The sequence below is a fragment of the Haemaphysalis longicornis genome, unplaced genomic scaffold (genome assembly GCF_048455015.1).
Source record: "Haemaphysalis longicornis isolate Haplotype H1 unplaced genomic scaffold, Haemaphysalis longicornis Haplotype H1 scaffold_3, whole genome shotgun sequence".
In the NCBI taxonomy this organism is placed as follows: domain Eukaryota; kingdom Metazoa; phylum Arthropoda; class Arachnida; order Ixodida; family Ixodidae; genus Haemaphysalis; species Haemaphysalis longicornis.
In genome coordinates this window covers 165,350,278-165,376,097 of record NW_027526335.1, presented here as the reverse complement: position 1 = coordinate 165,376,097, position 25,820 = coordinate 165,350,278, and the positions used below count along the sequence as shown (strand labels likewise).

Here is a 25,820-nt window from a genome sequence, read left to right as displayed (position 1 = left end):
ACTGGCAATGACGACATCGGGGAGGAAGGTGAGGCGTGTACCATTTACGAACTGTTTCCGGTGTGAAGGCAGTGTTTGTGATAAACTTGTTGATGAAGATCTGGCCACTACGTGGTAAGGGCGGAAGTTTACTTAGGTAGCCGGTAGGAGTAAGGTTTTTTAGTCGTTGACGTCTATCCAATTTGTAGCGATGAATCCACAACGACGGAGATGGTGTAGATGAACGAGGCGGTTCCTCGGCAGAGACCAGCGGAGTTTGAGTTAATGCACACTCCTGTGCGACCGCATGAGCCGCCTGGTTACCAGTCGAGTTCGGCTCGTGGCCAGGTACCCAGTCAAAGCGGACAGTGATGTGGTTCCGTTGAAGAATTTGCACTTGGTAGAGAATTTCATGCACAATGGGGTTAGTGGTGGTATGGGATCGAAGTGCCTGTCTGGCCTCGTAAGAGTCCGTGATGAGTCGAAGCGAAGGTGGGAGAGCCGTCGTAGTGTCATACAGGAGGGATGATACAGCGGCGTTCAAAGCGTGCAGTTCTGCTTCAAAACTTGTTAAGGTGGGATCCATCATGGTGCGATATCCCGACAGAGCAGGAAGTTCGGCGCACGTCCATGCAAGGCCAACACATTGAGGGGTCACACTGGCATCAGTGTATATATCGACTGCGCCGTCCTGCTGCGCCGAATGCATCTGCAGAATGCGTTGTTTACGCAACTGAGGGTTTCTGCGTCCAATGGGGTGCGAGTGCGGCGCTGTGACGCAGTCCGTTCGTGCCCAAGGTGCGATAGGTACTGGAAATGTGCATGTTGTGGGTATTTTGCGTTCGTCCCATGCAATGAGTGACAGCCCTTGGTGGGTTAGCGGCCGCTTGAAGGAGGCCTGTGCTTTTGCCTCTTCGATGATTGCTGACACAGGTGGAAGGGGGACCGATTGCTCCAAACTGTGGATGGGGGTGTGCCGAGGCAGCCCGCTGATCACGCGAAGAGTGGCCCTATGTAGTACCTGTATGGTCTTCGTGCGAGTTTCATTGAGGGCGTAAGAGAGTGCCCCGTAAGTAAGGGTGCTCAGTGTGACGGCCCTGGCTAACGCCTGTGTGGCGGCTTGAGTTGCTCCTCCATATTTGTTAGAGAGGCGCCGAATGTTTTGAAGCATGCCTTTCCACTTTTTCTTTAGGCGCTGTAGCCACGTGTTAGCGCTGTTCTTCGTCGTTTGCGGACATGATGCTGTTTTGCCAAGGGGGAAGGTCATCAACCCCGCTACAAACGTGTTCCGCGTCGCTAGTGTAAACGCGCCTTCATTCACGTGTCGCCCTGTTCCTGAGTCCCCCGTCTGCGACGCCTCAGGTGAGCGTTGCGGCGCTCGAGGGGCCTCAGCCGCTGTCGAAGCTCGTCGAGGACGCCGCCTGCTCGCTGGTTCTGGCGGGCCTGCGCAAGATGCGAGTCTCCACATTGGACGCGAACACCCCGTTCGACGAGGTCGCCACCTTAGAAGGTATCTGCTTCTCGACGAAACACCCGCTCTGCACGATAATGCGCATCACCAAAGACGAGATCGTGGACTACTTGCGCCACCTGTGGCCCCAGTTCGTGGCCGACGCCGCCACACCACTGGTGCGAGACGAGTCGGGCCGACTTGTCGCAGCGGCCATCAGCGGTGACTTCAGCGCCGAATTTCCGGTGAGAACCCACCGGGATAACCTTGTCCTTCATCACTCGGCTTCTTCATTAAGCGGTATCCTTACAGGGCGTATAAAGATCAAGTACGACTTTGTTCATATTAAGAGAACTAGCTTTTGGTAACTGAACCTAACTCCATCCAGAAAGGGCATTTTTAACATAAAAAAAAACAAAATAAATTTAAAAACAAATTTTTACGCTGGATGACGTCAGCAGTGATTTAATAGAGGGAGACACTGAAGACATGGTTATCAGAATGTTGACGGCATAGTGTTTCTTAGTAAGTATACTAGAGAGGAAACTGCGCCTCGTAAGCCATGTCGTCGGGGGGGTTCATGGGAAGACCCCCTTTTGGGCTTGGGCTTGGCATGACAACTGGATTCTTAAGCGGTTTTTGGGATTTGCTTTTCACTATGCATGAACACGTTTACGAGCTACAAGGAAGCCGAAATCCTCCCGTTTCTGTGGTAGCGGTGTTCAGTAAAACAGCAGGCAATGCGTGATCGCACCCGACGTTTCTCATGCCGCAGTCGAAGACTGAGCGGGTAATATGCCGCCGGGAAATTTGTAGCCGACGAAAAGAAGAAACAAAACGTACTACTGCGACGAAGACAAGATACGGCAGATACGGGTGCTTGTATGCATCCTATCTTGTCATCGTCCACGACTGCTTAACGCAACGTTTTCATTTTTCTTGTTAAACTAGCTGGCGGTCGCGGTGCACCGGTTCACCACGAAGGCAACGTTTTCATAGGCACGCTCAAAAAACTTTAGAAACTCCTCAAACAACTTATTTTATGAAATAATGGTAAAATGAATAAAATCACAGTCTCTAATGAGTTACCCCCCAAATATTAACATTGTTCGTAACTAAGACCTTGGCCTGCGGAATAGCTGACACAACCGTTCCCGCAAAAATACGCTTTACTTCCTTTTCCTTAGTTTGAAAACAACGTGTTTTATTTTCCACATACATAGCTGCACACTATTCTTCGCGTTTTTGTGGAACTTTGTTTAAACTTGCGACCACTAAAACGTTCCAATCCAAGCCAATGATGAAACTAAGGCGAGCGTATGATGTAATGGCGGCCCATGACGACACAGACGACCTTGATGTGAACCGCATAGACGCTAGCGCCAGATTCCTCTCTAGTATATACATGGACACGGATATTTTGAGGCAAAGTGAAAAGAACATAAAATATTAAATGCCTCAGCCTGTGCCACTAGGTATAACAAGCTTAAACCAATAATAATATAAAAGAATTGGCCGAGGGGAGAAAGATGTTTTTAACCACCGAAGTGGAAATAAATAAAAGGGGGAAATACTGTAAGAAACTATGGTTGACGGCACCGTATCAGTAAAGTGTTACCATCATAGGGAACAATCGGCAGTGCCTGCGTTTTCTCGGCGCCGGTACACAAACAAGATTTGCTGACGTCATGTGTGCTTCTCCAAAAATGGTTGCGAACTCACCAGTATTCGGTGCCGAGCACATTAGGACCACACAACGTTTGACTGCGTCCGTGCACATAGCATTTACAATCGCAAAAAAAAAAACACACAGGCACCGCAGAATTTGAGCCTGTGTCTGGTAGCCCAGACAGAGTTAATGTCAGTCGTCTTACCCATTGGGCTACGACCGTGTGTTAGTACCCGAGAGTCAAACGGCTTACGTCTTCGCCTGTAACCGTGCGGAGTACCCTAGGACCTCCCAATGTCCGTCCGCGTCCAACCGTGCGCACGCCACCATCAAGAGAAAATAGCGACATTCTATTTGAGGCATGAGTTGCAGTTTCAGTTAGGGAATAATCAAGGCTCAAGGCTCAAATCGAACGACGGTCGGGGCGCAAATCGGATGTCACTCGGGGCGCAACTTGTATGGCATTTCGAGTCCCCGTACTCCGCACCCTTGCCACCGTCCACGGAGTAGAGATGCTGCCATTTTTTCAAATGTATTCTCTATTACCTAGAATATTTCTTTGAAGTGCGTGACGCAATTGGTATGACGGTTAGCGGGACGAAATAGCCTTCTAAATTAACCAAACTTGTAATTAGCTTTCAAGGCCGAGTTACGATAACTGTAATGTACACAACTTGACTACCATGCGCAGCCTGTGTGACCAACGCAAATGTCTACTACGTTCACGTGTTATGGCCTACACTTTGCCGAAGTGCGTGGCACGTTACGAAGGCGAACTCAAGCGAAAAAACATCATGCGTTCCTATGTCGAACGACCACCATGGTTGAGCGAGAATTTTTCTGGAAACTGGTTCTTTGGTTGTCGTGAGAGCATTGGACTGAGTTTCGACGGTGTCGAAATGGCGCGACCGGACAGGCACCGGCATCATAACGTGAGGGGCATAACTTCGTTTCTTGCGACTTTGTGAAAATGTTTTTTCGTTCACTTCAACCACGATCATCCATCACCATTGCCAGAGAAATTTGGAGTTGCTGCTGGGCGCTATTTCGTTACGGACGCCATCAGTGCGAGCACTAAGCATCGCTTTAAAACAGAGCATTGGTCATACACCTTAATGGACACAGGCTGCAAATTTTAGATTAAGTATCAATGGGCTAACTTGCTAACTGGCTTAGGTCGTCTATTGAAAGTGGTTCAATTTTGCATTCAAACAGAGATAGCGTAATACGGAGATCCCGATCTAGTTTTCCTGCAATTATGAAGAAAAAGTAAAGCTCTCGAGTAGATAAAACAAATGGTGGTGTATTCACGGGAATGTTCTACGTGCGTGAAGCAGCTTATGTATCCGAACCGAATTCATAAAAATTACGCCCATCTTCCCGCGAGGGAACCCTGATGTGATGCGACGCATCAGGGGGGAGCGTTTGGACTGACGCTGGTAAAGGATTGCGTCAGTCCACTCGCTGAAAGGACTGTCGCTTCCATCACGTCTTCATCGGAAGATCTTGCACGGAGGTATCGTCAAGCAAAGTCAAGTCAAGTGCGAGAGCCAGCGCTGGACTGATCCGGCGCCGTGCGCTCCCCCGCTTATATTCCCGCTTTTGAAAGGAGAGGAGCCGGGGAAGGGGGGGGGGGGAAAGTCGCGCGCATGCGCACACATGCGCGCACCCAGAGCAGCGAAGCGCACACGCGCAACTGTTGTTATGATAATGAGACGGAGTGAGAGTGTTGCGCACAGCTGTCGTTGAGAAGAATGGAGGAGAGTTGCGCATGTGCAGTGAGCATGCGGACAACGCCGCGACAACGACGCTGGAGGGACATACCCGCGAGCAAGAGATGCGTTGCATCTAAAAAAATAATCTTGTGGATAGCAGGCTGCTGCGGTAGCGCTTTCATGCCGTACATTTTCACATGCGTATACTATAACGCCTTTGGAAGGGAGCCAGTGAGCCCTAACAGGGGCTACGTCGTCCGTTCCACCACTATTGTGAATGCCAGACATCTTATGCGCCCGCGCTTCCTTCTGTGCAGCGGCCCGAGAACATTTCCGCGGCGTTAGGGACCGTTCTGGAAATCAACAATCGAATGGAGCGGCGTCTGCGCTCTCTCACCTGTGACCACGACCGGCGCATGCTTCTCTGCTACATGATAGGCTGCTCCCTCGACAACAACAGGGACGACAACATCGCGCTCGTGCAGCTGCTCTATGCCAACGTGCTCCACAACGCCCATAGGCTGGGCTACGGGGGCGTCTGCACAACACACTCCCAAGTGGTAACGAATGTGAGTGCACCGCGCAAAATCATTTCCTTAGTGCCGTATCCCGAAATCGAGAGAATGTGTTGCTGCTCGTAACCCTCGATCCCAGGAGGAAGGGAGTTTCGTACAACGCCCTGGCTGTCGGGACGAAGCTTTGCTTAGGTGAAGCATCATGGGCATATAACGTAATGGCGCACACCAAGACCATTTCTATGGCGAAAGCCTAGGCTAACCACCCGGGTCAGAAATACAGCGTCGCTGGAGCGTAATAGAAGATGAGCGCACGCAGAATGTCAAATGCTTTAAAAAATTAATGTACTGGATACTTGATTACAAAAACACGACTTGGTAATGATGGACCCTATATGGCATTTAAACCAGGGCCTTCAGAAGCACGCAGCCCCAACGCTACCACAGGGGAAGCATTCCAGCTGACTTTAGGTGGATGTAGTGAATGCATGCACGTGTTCTACTGAAAAGCGTTTGCCGCAGGATAAAAGTTTGAAAAATGCGTTGGTTTTACACGCCCAAGCTCTACATCCTGGCTATTTGGCGCGGTGTAATGGAAGGCGTGAGGATATTTTGACAGCCTCTATACTATAAACGCACTGAAATCTCGAACACACGGGTGTTCTCGTTTCTGGCCTCAATCACAAATGCAGCCTCCTGGGCCGGTATTGAAACCATGTCCTCAAGCACCCGCGTGGGCGGGCTAGTTTTAAGGACACACACACACGCACACACACGCACACACACGTACACACACACGCACACGCGCACACACGCACAGGTGCATGCGCACGGAGAGATGACAGAGAGAGCACGCATCCTTAAAGGGCCATGCAGACAAAACACAAGTTTGGTCCATTCGAAACATTGCCTTGTTAGTATCATAGTAACACCACCTTTAACCCACACTTCCCTCAAATAAGCTATATAATAAGGAAAAAATGGAATGGCCATGCGACCCACTGGCTCATTCCCCGCAAAAGAACCTACGATGTCATATGCGCCCAGCTGTGCGATTGGCTGGGCCGGCAAAAGCAAACGCATATTATGCACGTCTTATAAGCTTGGCGAGGGAGCTATTTCCGCTTAAAGTTATTGTATATTCATTTTACAGAAGTAAGAACGGTGCGCTAAATAATGAAAGTTACGAAAATACACCTAAAAATAGAATTACAGATGCGCACTGCTGTTGGTAGCGGGCGCACTATGCCTGTTATAGCTACACAGTAGTCAGCCGCTTTGGAGTTGTTTTACACGACGCCAGCCGATTGGCGTAAGCGAAGTTGTCTTACGTGACCCTGTTTGTCGATGATACGCATGTTTCACTAAACTATTCCTTTATGCAGTAAAAAAAGCAAGCTAGGGGCACGTACGGTCAAAAACATAGCAACGGCTGACAACGGTCCATAGATGAGTATGGTAGCGCCATCTGGGCGGACTGACGGCAAGCAAGGCTGCAGAGCCGAATGACGCAGCAGAAGTTCTTCTGAATACGCGCTCTGGTGACTTCATCGTTGACGTCCCTAAAGCACACGGTTTGGTGGAAGAATCAAAATGTTAGCCCAAATTGATTAAGTTCTCAATGAATGCGGCATTATTTGCTAACGGACCATCGCTAGGGCTAAGGGCACTATACAATATGAAACCTTTGCAATAAAACAATCTTGTATTTTGTAGGCATGGCCACTTTAAGGAAGAGAAATATTACAGGCGAAAGTTGATGAACGGACCCCACTACCATTAAGACCCCCCCTCCCTTAAGACGAAGTAAGCATCCACCCTTATTTTTATTTGGTTTACCGAAGTCACGAAGCATGTTTAACATACCCAGCTTTCTCGCTCAAAATTACAACTTCTCGGAAACCTAGCAAAACCACTTTAGGAAAATAATATTTGACATAAAGCTAGAAGCCAACGTGAAGATTAAAACGCTGAATATTTCAGGTTTCTGACTATTTTGTTGTTTAATTCGCTATCAAATCTAACTCCCCATGCATTTCTATGGGATAGTTCCCATGGCTCAGGAACCCAGTCGCGCAACGTGCGCGACTTGAAACTGTGCAAAGAGCAAGTATTCATCCCAAGTATTAGCTGTGCAAAAGGTCTTTTCATTTCGCTAAAAAATTGCAGAGTAATCACTGTTGAAAGTACTGCCATGAGCGGGAAAGCTGCCCATGAGGAAAACTGTATTTTAGGGAAGCAATCTTCCTCCGGCCAAATTTTATGTTGAACATGATTCACTGTATTCCCATTTCGAAAGGAGCCCATGTTTTTCTTATTGAAGTTGTAGAGCGCGGATCAGGCGAGAGAGACGGCATCAGACATCTTGCCGCAACCTGATTTTTATTCTCTGCGCGTCGCTCGGACTGCTCACACAGGCACCCGCGGTAGATGATGATGATGATGATGATGACGATGACGATGATGGATCGTACGCGAAGTTGATGATGGTCGCTGCTGTGGTGATGATGATGATGCCGCTACAGGGGTTCCCCCCTAGCGCGGAGCGCGGTAGAGGAATTCGGGACATAGCAGAGGAGAGCGGCTGAAGATCGTTGAGTACGGGGAAATATCCGGCGCAATTAACTGTCTGTGGGCTGTCTCTGACGGGCGGAACACGCCAATGAACGTGGCAGGCTGCGGAGTGCACATGGTACGCTTGAGGCGCGCCTCTATGTAGAGGCTCTTGTGGAGGATCCAGAGCGGCGTTAGCCATATAGGTGGGCGTGAGCCTCTTCAGGGCAATGGTGCCACGGCGGCTGTTCATGTCCACGAGTCAAGTTGACGAGTGTCGCTGCGGTACCGGGAAAGGGCCGGCGTAGAGAGGATGGAGTGGCCATTTAACAACGTCGTTGCGCACATAAACGTGGGTGGCATTACGAAGGTCCGACGTCATGTAAACGTGTCTCGGCGGGGAAGGTCATATAGGCTGAGGTTGAAGTTGCCGAAAGAGCATGCGTAGTCTTTGCACATAGTCGCTGATAGGCAATTACTGTGCTGGCGGGTCGAAGAAATGACCACGGAGCTGGAGTGTCGAACCATAAATGAGTTATGCACTGAAACAGGACAAGTCGGTCTTCAGGGCACATCGAATAGCCAGAAGAGTCAGCGAAGGCGCTGAACCCACTCGGATGGCGTCTCGTGCGCAGTAAGAGCTACCTTGCGGCGGCGATGAAAGCGTTCCACCAGCCCGTTGGTCTGAGGGTGACATGCGGCCGTGTGGAGTCGAGCCGTCCCAAGCAGGTGGAGAGGGTCGGCACAGAGGGATGATTCGAAATGGCGGCCACGATCCGTGATGATGGTTGTAGGACAGCCAAACCGTGAGACCCAAGGGGAGACGAACGCTGCAGCAACTGTGGTAGCCGTGATGTCAGGGATTGACGTCGATTCGGGCCATCGCGTGTACCTGTCGACGCATGTTAACAGGTAGCGGAAACCTTGACAGGTTGACAGCGGTCCAACGATGTCGATGTGGACCACTGCAAAACACTCGCTATGTTGTAGGAAGCGGCCAAAACCATGTGCACGTTAGCTGTAAGGCGCTGAAGAAGTAGCTCGCACACCAAAGCGTCGTGACATGGTGTGTGCACTAGGGCCAAGAAGTTGCCGCCTGTGTCGTAACAACTCACTCGGGCGCCGGGGCCGAGCCGTTTCATGAAAAACACTTGCCGCATACGCGAGCGCTCAGACAGGACAGTGCGTTCGAGCAGGGCCGCTTTAAGCTGGTCGTATGGCCTTGCCGGTCGAGCGGCGCTAAACGCAGCTACAATGTCCGCGACCTCATCCACTACAATGGCTGGAAGAGACGCGATGACGCGGCGGTACTTCGTCGACTGCGACGTAATACGGGCCAGAACAGCACTCGACGTGCAGGAACCATGTAGTAGGATTTATTTATTCATTTACCCTAAAGGCCCTTACGGGCGTTACATAGGGGTCGCAATGAAAAAAAGAACACATTGCAACATTAAAAACAGCAACACCCAAAAAAATGCGAATACAAATACATTCATGTCGAAATGCATAGTTTCAAAAAAAGGGTTCACAAAAGGCTCACAACAGTTATCCAATCCCTAAAATGCGAGGGTTAAAAAATGACCCAGGTTCAAAATAACACAAACATCGAACATTGAACCAATCTAAGATGTTCAAAAATGACACAAACGCTGAAAAATGATTTATACATTGAGGAATAACTGCAACTCTTTGATAAATGAGTCGTGATTACTGAGGGTGACGATGTTACCTGGGAGCTGATTCCAGTGACGAATAGCAAGTAAGAGTGGCGAAAAGAAAAATAGGTTGGTACGCGCGAATATTGGTTGAACTTTGAATGCATGATCTAAACGGGGAAAAACGCGACCAGCGGGTCTTATGTGCGAGGCAGCGAAAGAAGACTGGCTGTGGTATAGCCTATGAAAAACCGATAAAAGACTATAAAGCCGGCGTTGTTGTAGAGGTGGTAAGTTCAGGGATTGTTTCATTTCTGTTATACTTGATGTTCGTGAGTAGTTCCTGAGAATGAATCGGGCAGCTTTATTTTGGAGTGCCTCAAGTTTATTTACGAGATACGACTGATGGGGGTTCCAGATTAGCGCTGCATATTCAATCTTTGATCGAACAAGTGTTTGGTAGGCCAGAAGCTTTGTGGATGTGTTAGCTGAATGCAGATTTCGCCTAATGAATCCGAGTGATTTAGAAGCTTTGCTGGTTATTGTATCGATATGGTGATTCCAGGTTAGATCAGACGTTATGTGGACCCCCAAGTATTTTACCATGGTTACGGTTTGTACAGGCATACTATTGAGAAAATAGGGACGGGGCTCAGACGCGCTAGTTTTGGTAAATGTTATGGCGTTAGGTTTGGGCACATTTACTTCCATCTGCCAATCCATACACCATTTCGTCAGTTGATTAAGGTCTGCTTGCAAGGATAAGAAATCTTGGGGGTTTTTAATTTGCTTATAAATGACGCAGTCATCCGCAAATAATCGGATAGTAGAAGAGATATTAGTGTTAATGTCATTGATATATATTAAAAATAAGATAGGACCCAAGACTGAGCCCTGTGGAACACCGGAAGTTACTTGAGCTAAAGAGGAGGAATGATCATTAATGGTTACTGACTGAAACCGATGGGTTAGGAAGTTCTTAATCCACCTGTTAATCTTGGGGTTGATATTAAGAGCAGAAAGTTTTTCCATTAGACGGAAAGTTTTTCCATTAGACGGAAATCTATGAATATAGCATCTATTTGTGAGGACGAATGTACTGCATTATGGAGATCAGTCATTAATTCGAATAACTGAGTTTCACAAGAACGGCCTCTCAAAAAACCATGTTGATTAGAAAAAAAGAAGCTCTCTTTTGTTAGGTAGCTCATTACGGCAGATGATATTATGTGTTCTAGAAGTTTGCAAACTATGCTGGTTAAGGAAATCGGTCTGTAGTTAAGAGGCACAGATGGGTCGCCTGACTTGAAGATGGGGATAACACGGGCAATTCTCCAAGCAAACGGTACGCATCCTGTGTCTATCGATTGCTGAAATAAAGCAGCTAAGATCGGGGATATGACCACTTTAGTCATCTTTAGTAGTTTGGTGCATATTTCATCGGGGCCTGGTGCAGAGTTGGTCGGGAGTCTATCAATGGCTGCAGCAATACCCTCCTGAGTGATAAGCAAGTCATCCATTGCTGAATATAATGACTGTAAAGTAAGAGTGGCTGGTAATGGGCTTTCATTTGTAAACACAGAACAAAAAACAGAATTGAATTCCTCTGCAGCCTCTGATGAGGAAAGGTCTGTACCATTTTTAGACAATGATATGGACGATGATGATGAGTACTTTGGATTTATCACTTTCCAAAATTTTCTCGTGTTGGTCTGCAGTAGGTTTGTTATATCGTTGTTGAAAAATTTTTCCTTGGCTGCCTCGATTTCTGCTTTGCACAGTTTAGAGTGTTCTTTGTAGCGCTTCCAGTCATCGGCTGAATCAGATCGTTTGGCCTTGGAATAAAGTCGCTTTTTCTTATTGATGCAGCGTTTAACGCCGGTCGTAAACCACGCGCTTTGCGTCGATGACGTGATACTGATTCTTGGTACGTATTTTTCTTTCAGTTCCAGGAGCTTATCGCGAACAATTTGCCAGTTTTCATTTACATTTCTGAGAGCAAAGGAAGTGAAAAACTGCGCGGAAAATGATAACAATTCGGTTTCTATCATGGCGCGGTTCGCGCGGCTGTAATCAAAAATTGTTTTCGTTTTATTCTCGGTTTTGGAGCTTTCTAATGTTACCTCACAATGCACTACGTTGTGATCGCTGATGTTATCTAAAACATGTACGAGCATATTGCTTGGTTCTGTGGTCAGCACAAGATCAAAAATTCTGTCGACACGTGTAGGCAATCTGACCATTTGACTCAAACTAAAGGCAGACAACACATCGAGAAATTCTTGACATTCATGCCTTTTTGTGCTGCCATGTGGTATGCCTGACCGCCAATCAATCCCTGGGTAATTGAAGTCTCCAGCAAAAATTATTGGGTATTTTGGGTAGTTGTTTTGCATAAAGCACAGCGATTCGTTTAAGTGCTCAATAAATTCGGGGGAAGAATCTGGCGGACGGTAGCAGACCCCGACAGCACAACGCACAGAGGCAGATACGCGTACTACAGCCAAACTCCGCTACAACGAACTCCGCTACAACGAAATTCCCGCTTCAACGAAGGTTTTTCGATTCCCCGCCCGCATCCCATAGGCCCCAATGTATTAAAACTCCCTCCACAACGAACCACTTTTTTTATTGTTCTCCCGGTTCAACGAAATTTTCCCGGGACACAAATCACTCGATCTGCAACGGACTGAACCACTCACCACTCTAATTAATTTTGATAAGTTCTAACAATGTAAATTATTAGTAGCAACATTTTCTCCGAACATCCGGAAGCTGCCGCTTCTCGATGTCCGGATTACCGGCGCCGACGGCGCTCAAAAGCGGCGGCGGCGGCGGCGGAGGAGGAGGAAACGGCCGAAGCATGGGCAGCTCTCGAGGAAGCCGGCATTGTTCCTGAGAACGTAGCATTGAGCGACTACGTAAATGCCGACGCGGGCGTGATCGTCTACGAGGAGCTGAGTGATGCCGAGATCCTCAAGAGTGCTCGCGCCGCCTCCGTCGCCGCCGCCGATTCATCCGACGACGAAGTCGGGCATGGTGTTCCGACGGTCCCGACGTCAGTGACCGCGTCGTAGGTCATGGACTCCTTGGACGTTTTACGTAGTTTCCTTGGCGCCCATGACGATGATGTCGCCATGCAGCTCCTCGCAGACTGTGAGCAGCGCATTCTCCCGTTGCTCGTGCGAAAGCGCAAACAGTAAAAAATCAGCGATTTTTTCAAGTTTTGGAAATAAAATGCTCCCAGAGTGTCGTGCATATCCTGTGCATATCCGTGACCGCAAATTAAAATATAAACTCCGCGCTGTGATTTCACGACGCCTGCTTTTGCGCGGATCTCCACGAGTACGACGCGCATATTACAACGCTGGTCTAAGCGCCGCGAGACGCGTTGGGACCGCAAATTACGATATAAACTCCGTGCTATAAAAAGGGTGCTATTTTTGGCGGAGCGAGCTCCAAGCAAGTTGGCAACATTGGGGCGAAAAGGTAGGTGGGAGATTTCACGACGCCAGTTAGACGCCTGCCCTGTTTTCTTTATTTACTGATTTTTCCGCGACAACGAAATTCTCGATACAACGAAATTTTTCGCGATCCCCGTGAATTTCGTTGTAGCGGAGTTTGACTGTATCACCCATAGGATCTCTATACATGAAATTGTATCGACTAAATGGGCTTGCAAATTCTTTTTAACGGCCACAATAACACCACCACCGCGAGACACTGTTCTATCTTTCCTAAATACAGAAAATTGTTTAGCCAATGACAACTCGCAATCGCTAACATCAGAGGAAAGCCACGTTTCAGTTCCAAGCACAATATCCGCCGAACATGATTCAGTGAACGAGCATAGGAGGTCCTGTTTATTAAATAGGCTGCGAAAATTTGCCAGGAGGATTGACAGCTTTGAGGACGAACGATTTTTCAGTCACTTTTCTTTATCAGCCGTGGCGCTTGACTCCTCTAAAAGTGTCTCACCCTGTTCCGTAGCAGGGGTTCCGCGCCTCGGCAAGGGCACGACACCATTAGTTACCGGGTCGAGGTGGTAAAGTCGGCCATTCAGGAGAAGTTTATCAGAAATTACCTTGTATTTTTCACCTGGTTGCTTCGTTGCGTGGGCAAAGTCTCTGAGCTGTTTTCTGATTAATTGCATTCTTGGAGAAAAGTCTTCCTCGATCCATACACGTGGCGCCAATACGTCTTTCAGCTTCGATGCATTCTTTAGGATGTTATGTTTGTCTTTAAAGTTGAGAAATTTTACAACTACAGGGCGGACAGTTCCTTCTTTCAATTCACCTATTCTGTGTGCCCGCTCGATCTCACCGACGTCTATGTCTAAGTTTTCGCTAACAAACTTGGTAATTGTTTCCTCAGTCTCTGCCCACGTTTCCGGGCTGGTCTCAGGAAGGCCCTTAAATATGAGGTTATTGCGCCGTATGCGGTTGTCTAGGTCGTCCACAACAAGGCTCGATCGCTGAGTTTGCCTTGAATCGATGTTCCTAAGCTGATCGCATGATTCCTTTAGAAGGGAGCTGACACTACTGACGTCTACACGGAGGTCCCTGACAAAATCAGATTGCTCGAGCTCAGACAGGCGTCTTTTGATATCCGTCACACTGAGCTGGAGGTCTTTCAATCTGCCAGATACCTCCTCCTGAAATTTGTGGTTTGATGTTATCAATTCCTTAACAAGTGTCAACACCTGATCTAATTTCTCCGGCCCGGGGTTTGTTTCCACGTCGCCAGCACAGACAAGCAAGTGGGCAAGACAAAACAAGACCAGCGAGAACCTTGCCCCAGCACTCAGATGTCGAGTAAGACTTTCGGCTTGAAGCCACACCGGACAATCATTGCGCGTAGAGCAACCGGCGCGAACAAAGCAGCCCACTCTAATACGGTACGTGCAAAGATCAACGCCCATCGCGAAGCCTTCGGCCCCGCACGGGGCACCTTGAGTAATCTTGGTGACGGTGTTGGCGACACCGCGGACCCCGAGCCCCCATACTCTTGCTGTAATCTACCGTGGCTACGAGTTGTAAGGTGAAGGGCAGAAACCACAAACGGTGGCCGTCGGAGCCCAGGTCAAGCTCCGGCGGATGGGCTCCCTGTCTGTTTACCAGGCAGGGAGCTCCGGGACCTCTCAGGCTATCAGGGTAAGGTTTGAGAAGGAAGTACCCCCGTCCCCTGCTTTTTTCAATATCGCATGGCTTTTTCTTTATCCCCCCAATCCAATGATCGGCCCCCTAAAAGGGGCCGCACCGAAGTACTAGCTAAAGGTAAACCAGAACATTTCCACAAATTTCTTGTCATTCACTCTGCAGAAACCACTCTTGTTGCAAAGAAGTCTGTCATTCTGTTGGCAAAGTGCATTGAGTCTGTTGTTGGTTCAGACTATGATGCTAAGAAACTCGCCTCAGGTGATGTACTGGTCGAAGTAAAAAGGAAAAATCAGAGTGAGAACCTACTGAAACAGACGACGTTGGCCAACTTGACTGTCACTGTGACACCACACCGGACCCTCAACTCCTCGCAAGGAGTCATATCAGAGAAAGAACTAGAGTCTGAGACGGAAGCAGATCTTCTTGAGGCGCTCCAACCTCAACATGTAACTGCAGTAAAACGAATCGTGATTCGGAGAGCAAACCAAGAAATTCCGACAAAGCATCTAATCCTAACGTTTGATCGCACAACGCCTCCAGAAAAGGTAAAAGTGGGTTTTCTTAGCTGCAACGTACGACCGTATGTCCCAAATCCGAGGCGCTGCTTTAAGTGCCAACGATACGGTCATGGAACCCAATCATGCAGAGGGAAGTTGACATGTGCCAACTGTGCTGAGACAGGTCACTCCTCAGAAGCTTGTGAAAGCACCACTCAGAAGTGCCCGAATTGCAGCGGACCGCACGCTGCTTATTCGCGTGCGTGTACACAATTCAAGGCCGAAAAGGAAATAATTCACATAAAAGTAAATGAAAACATCACCTATCCAGAAGCGCGCCAAAAGCACAAGCTGCTTTCGGCCACGTCGTACGCAGACGCCGCCCGCCGGGGGTTGGGGCGTCGTTTGGTCAGCACGGCAACACAGTGCAGCCTTCTTGCTGACGTGTTGTTGTCCCAACCCCCAGCTGAGCAGCCACCTGCTGCCTCTACAACACCTGTAGAGGCTGCGGGGGCCCCGTCTCTTGCCGGACTGCCTTCGGTAGTCCAGAGTAGTCAGGAATCGCCCAGTGTGGCGACTCCAACGAATGTGGCGAGTGCGATCGCCGCTGGGAGCTGTGCCGCTCTCACTGTGTCCTCTCCACAGGCCCTAGGGACACCTGAGGGCACGGAGGAGATGGACACGGTAGGGCCTACAGAAGCTCCCATCCTAGCCCCGCCGCCTGCCCCGCCCGCGGCGCTTGCGGCTGGAACCAAAGGCACCCGTAAGGGTGCCAAGTCCAGGGGGCCCGGTCCGCCGGACACCCCCCGAACATCTGATGAGGAAATGGACGTCGGACCGTTCCTGTCTGCATCGCTCCGCAAGGAACGGGCTGCGGCGTCCAAACCAACAGAAAAGCCAAAGAAACCCGCTCCAAGAATACAAGCCCCGATAGACAAAACATGAACCCACACACACATTCCAGTAGCTCTTAAGGTACATAATGGGAACAGAAAATATCATCCAGTGGAACTGTAGAGGCCTCCTTAACAATCTTGATGATGTCTACGAAATATTGCATTCCAATCAGCCAAGTGTGATGTGTCTACAAGAAACACATTTAAACTCCAAACACACAAATGTCTTGAATAGTTACATGGTATTTAGGAAGGACAGGGCTGGTGGTGGTACATCTTCAGGTGGTGTGGCCATCATTGCCCGAAAATCATTGGCATGCCACCCTATCCAATTACAGACTGTCCTTGAGGCTATTGCCATTAGAACCATAATTTTCAATAGGCTAATAACAGTGTGCTCCATCTACATCCCTCCTGATTTCCAGCTTTCAAGCTCCGATTTCGAGGGCCTTGTAGATCAGCTACGAGAACCTTTCATTCTTATAGGTGACCTCAATGCACACAACACTCTTTGGGGCTCTCACCGCACAGATGCCCGAGGTCGCCTAATCGAAAAATTTCTAATATCTTCAGGAGCATGCCTATTTAACAAAAACAAGCCTACATACCATAATATAGCACACAACACTTATTCACACCTAGACTTGGCCATTGGCTCTGCAGTACTCTTTCCATCACTTGAGTGGGATGTTGGCACTAACCCATACGGTAGTGACCACTTCCCTACCTCCCTAACATACATAGATAAAGGCCCTAGCAGTTCCCCTTCCCATTGCAAATTTATAGAAGCAAGAGCAAACTGGAACACATTCACAGAGGCATCTCAACTACACTACACAGACATAACACCCTTACCTGTAGAGAAGGCAACCCAGCTCGTCACGGAGCACATTCTCGCCGCCGCCAAAAAGTCAATACCCCAGGCCTCTGGGGTCCCGCGCAACCCGAGAAGGCCCTGGTGGAATGACGACTGCAAGCGTGCGCGGGAGGCCCAGAACAAGGCGTGGGGCATCCTTCGTAGACACCCCACAAGTTTTAACCTTATTTCTTTCAAAAGAGCGAAGGCATTAGGTAAGCGTGTGCGCCGTGAGGCAAAAAGGGAGAGCTGGCGCGCCTTTCTCACATCCATAAATTCATACACGGACACCCACAAGGTATGGTCCCGAATACGTAAACTAAAAGGACAACACACACATAGCCTGCCCCTGGTTAACACCACAGGGGACACTCTGGAAGATCAGGCTAACACACTTGCACAACACTTCCAACACGTCTCTAGTTCTGCGCACTATACAAACACTTTTATGCAACACAAAACATCTGCCGAAAAGAAGCCTATACGCGACAAGAACAAGTCAAAGTCTGGATACAACTGTGAATTTACACTCCATGAGCTGAAGATTGCTCTTGCCACTTGTAAACCTTCTGCTCCAGGTGCAGACAACATTACATACACTATGATTCAACACCTACACGCAGACACCCTTGAGACACTCCTGCACCTATACAACCAAATATGGCTATCGGGGCACCTTCCAAGGGTTTGGAGGGAGGCCATAGTTGAGGCTTTTCTGAAAGAAGGGAAGGACCCTTCTTCTCCCGCAAGCTATAGACCTATTGCCCTGACAAGCTGCCTGTGCAAGCTCTTCGAGAAGATGATTAACCGGAGGCTCATGTACTTTCTTGAGTACAATGGTCTTCTCGAGAGCTGCCAGGCAGGCTTCCGGGCAGGGCGATCCACAAACGATCAATTAGTTGCACTGGAATCTTACATTAAGGATGCCTTTATACACAAACAGTACTGCATGACCGTATTTTTTGATATCGAAAAAGCATATGATACGGCATGGCGCTACGGCATCCTTGCAGACTTAAAATCGTATGGTGTAACAGGTAATATGTTGAACACTCTTGATAGTTACCTGTCCAAACGAACATTTCGTGTGAGAGTCGGGTCAGCACTGTCGAGAGTTCACATTCAAGAAAATGGCGTGCCTCAAGGCGGAGTTTTGAGCTGCACGCTTTTTATCGTCAAAATGAATTCGCTTCGGAAAGCATTGCCTCCATCGATCTCCTGTTTAGTATATGTGGATGATGTACAAATATCTTTTAAATCTTGTAACATATCCATATGTGAACGTCAAGTCCAGCTTGGGGTAAAGAAACTCTCTCGCTGGGCAGACGAAAATGGTTTCAAACTTAATCCCACAAAAAGTACCTGTGTCGTATTCTCAAGGAGACGTGGAGTAAGGCCCGATCCTGAAATAAACCTCAATGGTGACCCGATCCCTGTTAAAAAGGAACATAAGTTTTTGGGTGTGGTGATGGATGAAAAACTTACATTCATACCTCACATCAAACAACTCAAACAAAAATGTCTAAAAACAATGAATATTTTGAAAGTCCTGTCTCACCAATCATACGGTGCAGATAAACAACTCCTGCTGCGCCTTTATACCGCTTTGGTAGGGTCTCGTTTGGATTACGGTAGTGTTGTCTACGGGTCGGCCACAAAAACAGCGCTAAAAATGCTCGACCCAGTGCTGCACCTGGGGCTTCGCCTCTCGTGTGGTGCTTTTCGTACAAGCCCTGTCCAAAGCCTGTATGTGGAGTGTGACAAGTGGTGCCTGGAGTACCAGCGAATTTATGTTGATCTTTTATATGCTTGTAAAATATCATCAATCGACAACCATCCTTTTAAACCTGTTTTTATGGATACATCCACGTCACAGCTGTTTTTAAATCGTCCATCTCTGTCTCTACCTTTCTCACTTAGGGTGAGAAGGGAAGCTTCTGAACTGTCAAACTCCTTTTTGGACACATTCAGAACATCTACCATTGACTTTATAGCCCCCTGGCAATCTCGCCCTGTATTGTGTGACCTGTCCTTTACACAATTACAGAAAAGCAGGGTACCACAAATCGCGATTTCACAACATTTTCAGTATCTGCAGCAAAAATACCAGGCTGCCGAATTTTTTAGTGATGCATCGAAAACTTCCACCGCGGTGTCTTGTGCTGCGCACGGACCCAACTTTACGGCCTCTACATCGATGCATGTAAATTCAAGCATTTTCACGGCGGAAGCGTATGGCATTTTTCTTGTTGCTGGTCACATTGTTCAACATCACATTCAAAAATCCATCATCTACACAGATTCACTCAGCGTTGTACGAGCATTATCATCCCAAAGGCGTTCTAAAAATCACGTCATAAATCTAGTTTTTAAGACTTTAATGTCAGCGTATGTCAAAAATCTCGAAGTGATTGTATGTTGGGTACCGGGTCACTGTGGGATTGCGGGAAATGAGACCGCAGACCAAATGGCCGCCGCTGCGGCACACACGAACACAGTGGACATTACAAAAGTACCGTACACCGACCTCAAGCCATACATAAGAGAACACCTTCGCAGAACCTGGCAAGCCGACTGGAGCACACAGACAGACAACAAGTTACACCTAATTAAACCACACCTAGGACCATACACTACTGACTCACACAACAGATTCATTGAAGTTGCACTAGCTAGATTGCGGATAGGCCACACACACGCAACACACTCCCATCTGCTCACTGGTTCTCCAAGACCCTTGTGTAGCAGGTGTGGGGAGGGCCTATCTGTAATTCACATTCTCATTACATGCAGAGCACTCCACAGAACAAGACGCAAATATTTCCCACGACTATACAGACAACACATCCCACTACATCCAGCACTGTTTTTAGCGGATGATCCCATAGTCCCCCTACAACGTACTTTTAGGTTTCTTAGCGAAATCAAATTTTTACAGCTTATTTCCTATCACGCGTAATTCTTGCACGTAGTTTCATGCCCTGCACTATCACACCCTGGCCTTTTACACCAGCCATCCTCATCGTCTCACTGATTTTACTATTTTAATCTCTGCTCTTATTGAGTAGTCTTAGGGATTACATCTTCAACCGTCATACATAACCATAGCTTTGGCGCTCTTTGCCCTAGTTGGCCTTGCGCCATAAACATCCAATCATCATCATCATCATCGCGAAGCCTTCGGCGGTCAATCTTCTCCCTTTGAGCCACAATCGCACTCACAGGGTCAGGCGTTTGAAACCACGCGTCCACCACAGGCACCAGAAGACACAGACCACAAAATACGTCTGTAGTGGGCACTCCCTCGAAAGCGGGCAGACACAGCTTGCGAGAGAGACGGCGAGCACAGAGCTGCGAGGTGTCACGTTACCTCCCGGCGGAAGAGAACGGTCCCGTTCGTTCCCCTCGGGGGGGCATCGAGTAGCTTCGGAGGCTGGAAGATCGCACCCGCTCGAGAAGAAGCGGCTGCTGATGGCATTGTTGGGTCGTGGTAGAGGCCTCGCCCGTAGTACGCGGCACGCGTGGACGACGGGTGCCGCGGCGGGGACGAACCGAGGCGGCGGGCGCTGGCGGGGCGTTGTCGGCTTGAAGCCTGGCGGGGATTTTGCTTCGCCACGCGGTGTCTGATGGTGTGTACGCAGCCACTTCTAGGTACCAGCACTACGGCACAAATGCTCAGGGAGGCGGGTGAAGATGAGAGCGGCGGCGGCTGCACCCGTATCGGATCCGTTAGGCTTACTGAGCTTCGAGACTTTCAGGGCCTGAAAAGTCTGTGGTACTCACGGTGCGGCAATAAATTTGGAAACAACAGGTGCCGCTTACCTTGTCCGCGCGTGGGGAAGGAACTACTTGACGCACACGTCACGTATCCGGCACATTCGAGGAAATATCGTGGAGCGACGCGAACAAGCGTCCGCGCACAGTGGCGACGGTGGCGCCGATCCCAATATGGCGGCAGCAGGGGCGTGGCGGTAGATGTGGCGATTGTAACCGGCGAAGAAGGCTGGGTCTGGCCGCCGTCAGCAACCGGCGCCAAAGGCGGGGTCTGGTCGCCGCCAGCTGTTGCCCGGTGACGGGTAACGGTAATTGAATCACGTGAGGGTCACCAATTGTAGAGCGCCGACCAGGCGAGAGAGACGGCACCACACATCTTACCGCAACCGGAACCTGATTTTGATTCTCTGCACGTGGCTCCGACTGCTCATGCAAGCACTCGCGGTAGATGATGATGATTATGGAGCGTAGGTGATGTTGATGATGGGCGCTGCTGTGGTGATGATGATGATACCGTTTCATAGTTTAAGAATTTCACGTTTATCAGACCTGTGAAATCAGGACGAGGCTTCACAACGCGATGCGGCTGTTCATTTGCAGAGTTCTGAAAGGTTATCCCTAAATCAGCTTCCTAGTCCTCCTTTTTCTCTGAGCCTTCCATCAATATATTTAGTCGTGAACGATTACTCTAGTCGCCACCCATGTGTGTGACGTCACTGTCCGTTCGTGAGAGTCACTTTATCTTCTTCCAGAGAATCATTAACACTTTTCCAGACAGTGCTGACTTCCGGAAGCATTGGTAAATACTTTGAACGGTCTTGCTTGCTTTCTTTCAGAATAATTGCAATGGTGTCAAAGCTCATGCACTTAGTGACCAGGGTACGCCTTAATGTCGCAAGAACAAAGCAAACGTATTTTGAAGCAAAATGGCACCGCAAGAGAACGTTTAGTGCAATTGACACACATTAACATAGCGTCTGCACAAGAAGTCTCACCTATACCGATTTGTTCATCGGACGTGTACTGAAGGCACCAAACGGACTCTGTAAGTTACCACAACTATATACGCCGTGGTGGCTCAGTAGCTAAGGTGTTGTGCTGCTGAGCACGAAGCCGCGGGTTTGATTCCCGGCTGCGTCGGCCTCGTTTCTGATAGAGGTGATAGAACACCGGTAAGTTCGAGGTGTCGGTGTACTCTAAAGATACCCATGTTGACAAAATTAATCGGGAGCCCTCCTCTACGGCGCGCTTCATCGCCAGCGCTGCGTCGGCGCGTTAAACCCTACAATCAATCAATCAGGTTACCACATAAATCCACACGACTGAATAAACGGCAGAATGTGGAAGAAGGAACAGCAATATTGGGGTGAGAAGCCTTCAGCTCATCTTATAGAAAAACGGAAGTTGAAGTGAGTCGAATGTCAACGCCTCCTGGATAAGAAAGAGGCCTCCACACTACGTCACAATGGGAGGGCATGTTTGTAAACCCTTTAATAGCCGACCACAACACGTCAAAGCTTCATCACAAGCACCCAATGTCGTTGTAACGAAAGGTAAAAAGTAAAGTGCCCCGCTTTTGGGCAGCGCAGATGCCGCGGCTTATTTTGCTGCTCGCCTGCGGGAGTTACACTTGCAATGCTTCAGCGCGCCGCTACACTGTTCGCGGGAGCTGCTAGTTTCGTGTAGTTCGCCTGTTGCATTGCGGAAAGCCCGTGTAACTCGAGAAACATGTTGATACAGGCTCAGTGAATACTCGAGCCATGGAAGTTGCAAAACGACAAACAAACCGTTCTTCGTGTTGAGACGTGCACCTGCGGAGAGGGCGCCACAGCAGATATCTCCCCCCTTCCTCTCAGAATCAACCAGCCCCACTATTGGCGGCCGTCACGAACTCGCGAAGAGTGTTGTGTGTGTCTGTACTATTTTCCGGCCGTGTGCACAAAGCACGGGGAAAGCCCTGAAACCGTTACGGCTTCTATGCATAAAACGCGCCCTCCCGGTGGATAGAATCACTCGCTCTGCAGCAGCGAATCCATGCTGTCGCCCTGTCTAGTGGTGCTGTAAGTCCGCCCGGAAGGGCAATGTTTATGTATTGCTTCGGCTCATCTTTGGTCATGCAGTAAACCAGTTGAGTTTGCCTTCGGCTTCTTGTCGTCATCACCAAGGCAGAAACTTTTGCTGGCCGCTCGACCAGGATGCTAAGGCACATCACGAAGCGAGCCCGGTTCGGGGACGCCTTTACGAATGTAACACACTGCAACACAGGGCTACCAGCGCCATCACTTCACCCAACGCAACCGCTGGAACGCTGTGAAGGATGCGTATATTTTACATGTTAACATGTTACATGTTAACCGTTGTTACATGTTACATGTAGCTACATGTTACATTTTGTTACATGTAGAATTGCTACTTAAAGCGGTGCTATGGAGATCGACCATACTACCATGCTACTTTATATAAGAGCACCTGTATAAGCCAGATGTACCAGGGAGACGACATGATAAAACTTTTCCAAGTCAAGGTGTACCTACTTCGTATTGCACGATCCAGCCGGTAGGTGTTGCTCAGCCCTTGATCCCCCGTCGGAGATGGATGATCTGATGTTGCTTTATTGTACTGAGATCCTGTCATTTTTTGCAGTCAGCATAATTTGGCGGTGAAGAGCACGTGTCAAGCTACCTGAGCCTCTGACTTGTTGCAAACAAAAAAGGCTGCCAGTGATTGTACAATTGTATGTGCTTAAGAAATAATTCCCTCTGATGTGTTCACTGCAGATCGTAACGCAGCGGTGGTTCGACTTCACGATCTTCGACGATGCACTTGCTGCAGACTTCGAGTACCAGGGCCGCCGTCCGTTTGCCAGCGTGCAACCAGGCACGCTGATCACATCCGTGTGCAAATTCCTGGAACGACCCACCAGTTAACCTGGACACTCTTCTTGTTTGCCCAAAAAGGAATTCATGCCGCTGCAATTAAAGTGCCATCTGTGTGATTGCACCCCTTTGGCAATTTGACCAACCATAAATCCACGCTTAAACGCCGCACGGTGCGTTTTCAGTGGCGGTGGCGACTCTGTTTACGCTGTGCGCCTACACTCATGCTGTGACCAACCGTGGCAAAAACATTTTTTCAGGTGAACGGTACAAGCCTCAAAATATAGCCGTCGGAGCCCTGGTCAAGGCCTGGTCGATAAGTTTCCCGTCCTTCTACAAGGCAGGGAGCTGAAGAACCCAGCTGTGTGCCCGTGTAACCCCTGCCGTCCCTGCACCAGCCGTTACCTGCTTCTTGTTATGCCGAATGGTGAAATTTAACACCTCTACATGACGGAGGTGTTCTATGTTTCCTTCTTTGCCCTTGCCACCAGAGAGGGAAATTTATCAGATGGCGCCATCTCTGAACACGTAAATGCTGTAGAAGCATTTACCGGTCTTCCTGAAATTGTTTTTATGTCTAGATGAGAGGTTTCTATTGTTACGCTCTTTCTGTGTGTCAATGTGTGTGATTGGGTTGTCACTTTGAGAGATAGCTATTATACGGCACCGTTTATATTTTTTCTTTGATTGCATAACTTATTTGTGGCTGCAAACTGTGCACTTTGTGACAAACTTCGGTATATTTCTTCATTTATATTGTTTAGTGTGTTCAGAACGGATGAGACGATCCTTGGTTTGTGGTGAAATTTAGTAAGAGATGTGAGCGATACATTTACAGTGTGTACACGACGCCCATCACCGATCCCGCGCAGGCTACAATTCAGTCGCTCCTTCGCCATCGGCGTTGTTGCTGGGTCATTGCACCACAGGGTATCGCACCAAGGGGAAATGTCCGCCTGTCTCGTGACATCACACCCGGTCAAGGCCCCGGGAGACGGCGAGGGCGGCAAAAATGAAACATGAGATGAGAATAAAGAGTGAAGAAATAATTGCTGCCGTGGATGAAAGTGGATGAACCATGGCACCAGAACAACAATGTCCGCCAGTGCAGCTACGTAGCGTTGAAGGACCTTCGAGCACGCGGGAGTATAGAGGGCGCGGGTGAAGCGACCTTCTCGTCTGATCTGGGCACGGCAGGTCACGCCACTGCTGATCTCGACTGGGGACACGAGGCTCGTGACATGGGCCCATCTATAGAACGTGGGTGGCTGGAGTGTGCCGACGCGTGCCAAGCACCTTCAAAAGAATGCTTCAGAAGCCATTGCAGAGCGATTCTGGTGGGCCGGGATTGGGATCTGCCCAAGACCCTCCACCAAAGATGTTACGTGGTGGTAGAACTGGTGGGAAGATACATGATTGATGGTGAAATGACATATTTATAGAGAGATGCAATCGGTGAATTTACAGTATGTCGTTCTTGCTTCTTATGTGATGATACATACCCGCTTGGGGATTGCCAAGGAATCGGCCTTAAGTAGGGCTAATACGTCCGCATCCCAAAACTGTCAATTAGAAACGTAACAGCTAATGACGAAGGAGCGCATAATCGCAATAGAGAAAATGGTGCGCATAATCACAATAGAGAGTTTGTAAAAAAAGCTTTTGAAAGTAGGCGTAGGAAGACAAAAATGAATTTTTTGTACAGGAAAGCGGAGCCGTGACTGAGCACGCCCAAGCTCTACGCCAGCCACTCCCTCACGTCGTCGTCGACGGAGGTGGGTTATGGCACAAGGGTAATTGTCCACCTGTCTGGTGACAGTATTGTACAAAGAAATTGTGGTCTGATATGTGCTGTTTGATGCTGCCTACTCCAGTAATGCACCCGGTACACCCGGTAGGCAGTTATAGTGTACAGAAAAAGATTAATAAAATAATCAACAAAAATATTGCCGACTCGATCTGTGTTTGTGCTCGCCACCTAGCGGCCGTCGTGAGAGTCACCCTAATCAGGTCCGGTTGCGGACTTCCCCATGGCGCCGCACGCTTGTTAAGCGTCTTAACTGCGTATTTGTGGTGATACCGCCGAACGAAAACCCAAAGACGATAAAGAGAACGTGCAAGGAGCTTTATTGCGTCCCTTTCGGTGTGAGGGCGTGAAGGAAGTACAGCAGTGCATGTTTCTACCGCTTCCCCGCGAGAAGCAGACGCGCCTCGCAAGGTGCT

The 25,820-nt window shown here is 48.8% G+C and overlaps 1 protein-coding gene across 1 annotated transcript in view; it reads left to right on the top strand.

Moving 5' to 3' along the window:
* Positions 1-25,484, top strand: part of LOC144173508 (uncharacterized) — a 30,588-nt gene extending 5,104 nt beyond the window's left edge. Inside the window, exons 2-4 of the mRNA XM_077701902.1 lie at positions 1,342-1,674; positions 5,131-5,382; positions 23,499-25,484. Of these exons, the coding sequence (XP_077558028.1) occupies positions 1,342-1,674; positions 5,131-5,382; positions 23,499-23,648 (735 nt within the window). The 3' untranslated portion in view covers positions 23,649-25,484. The remainder of the gene's footprint in view (positions 1-1,341; positions 1,675-5,130; positions 5,383-23,498) is intronic.
* Positions 25,485-25,820: the final 336 nt, after the last annotated feature.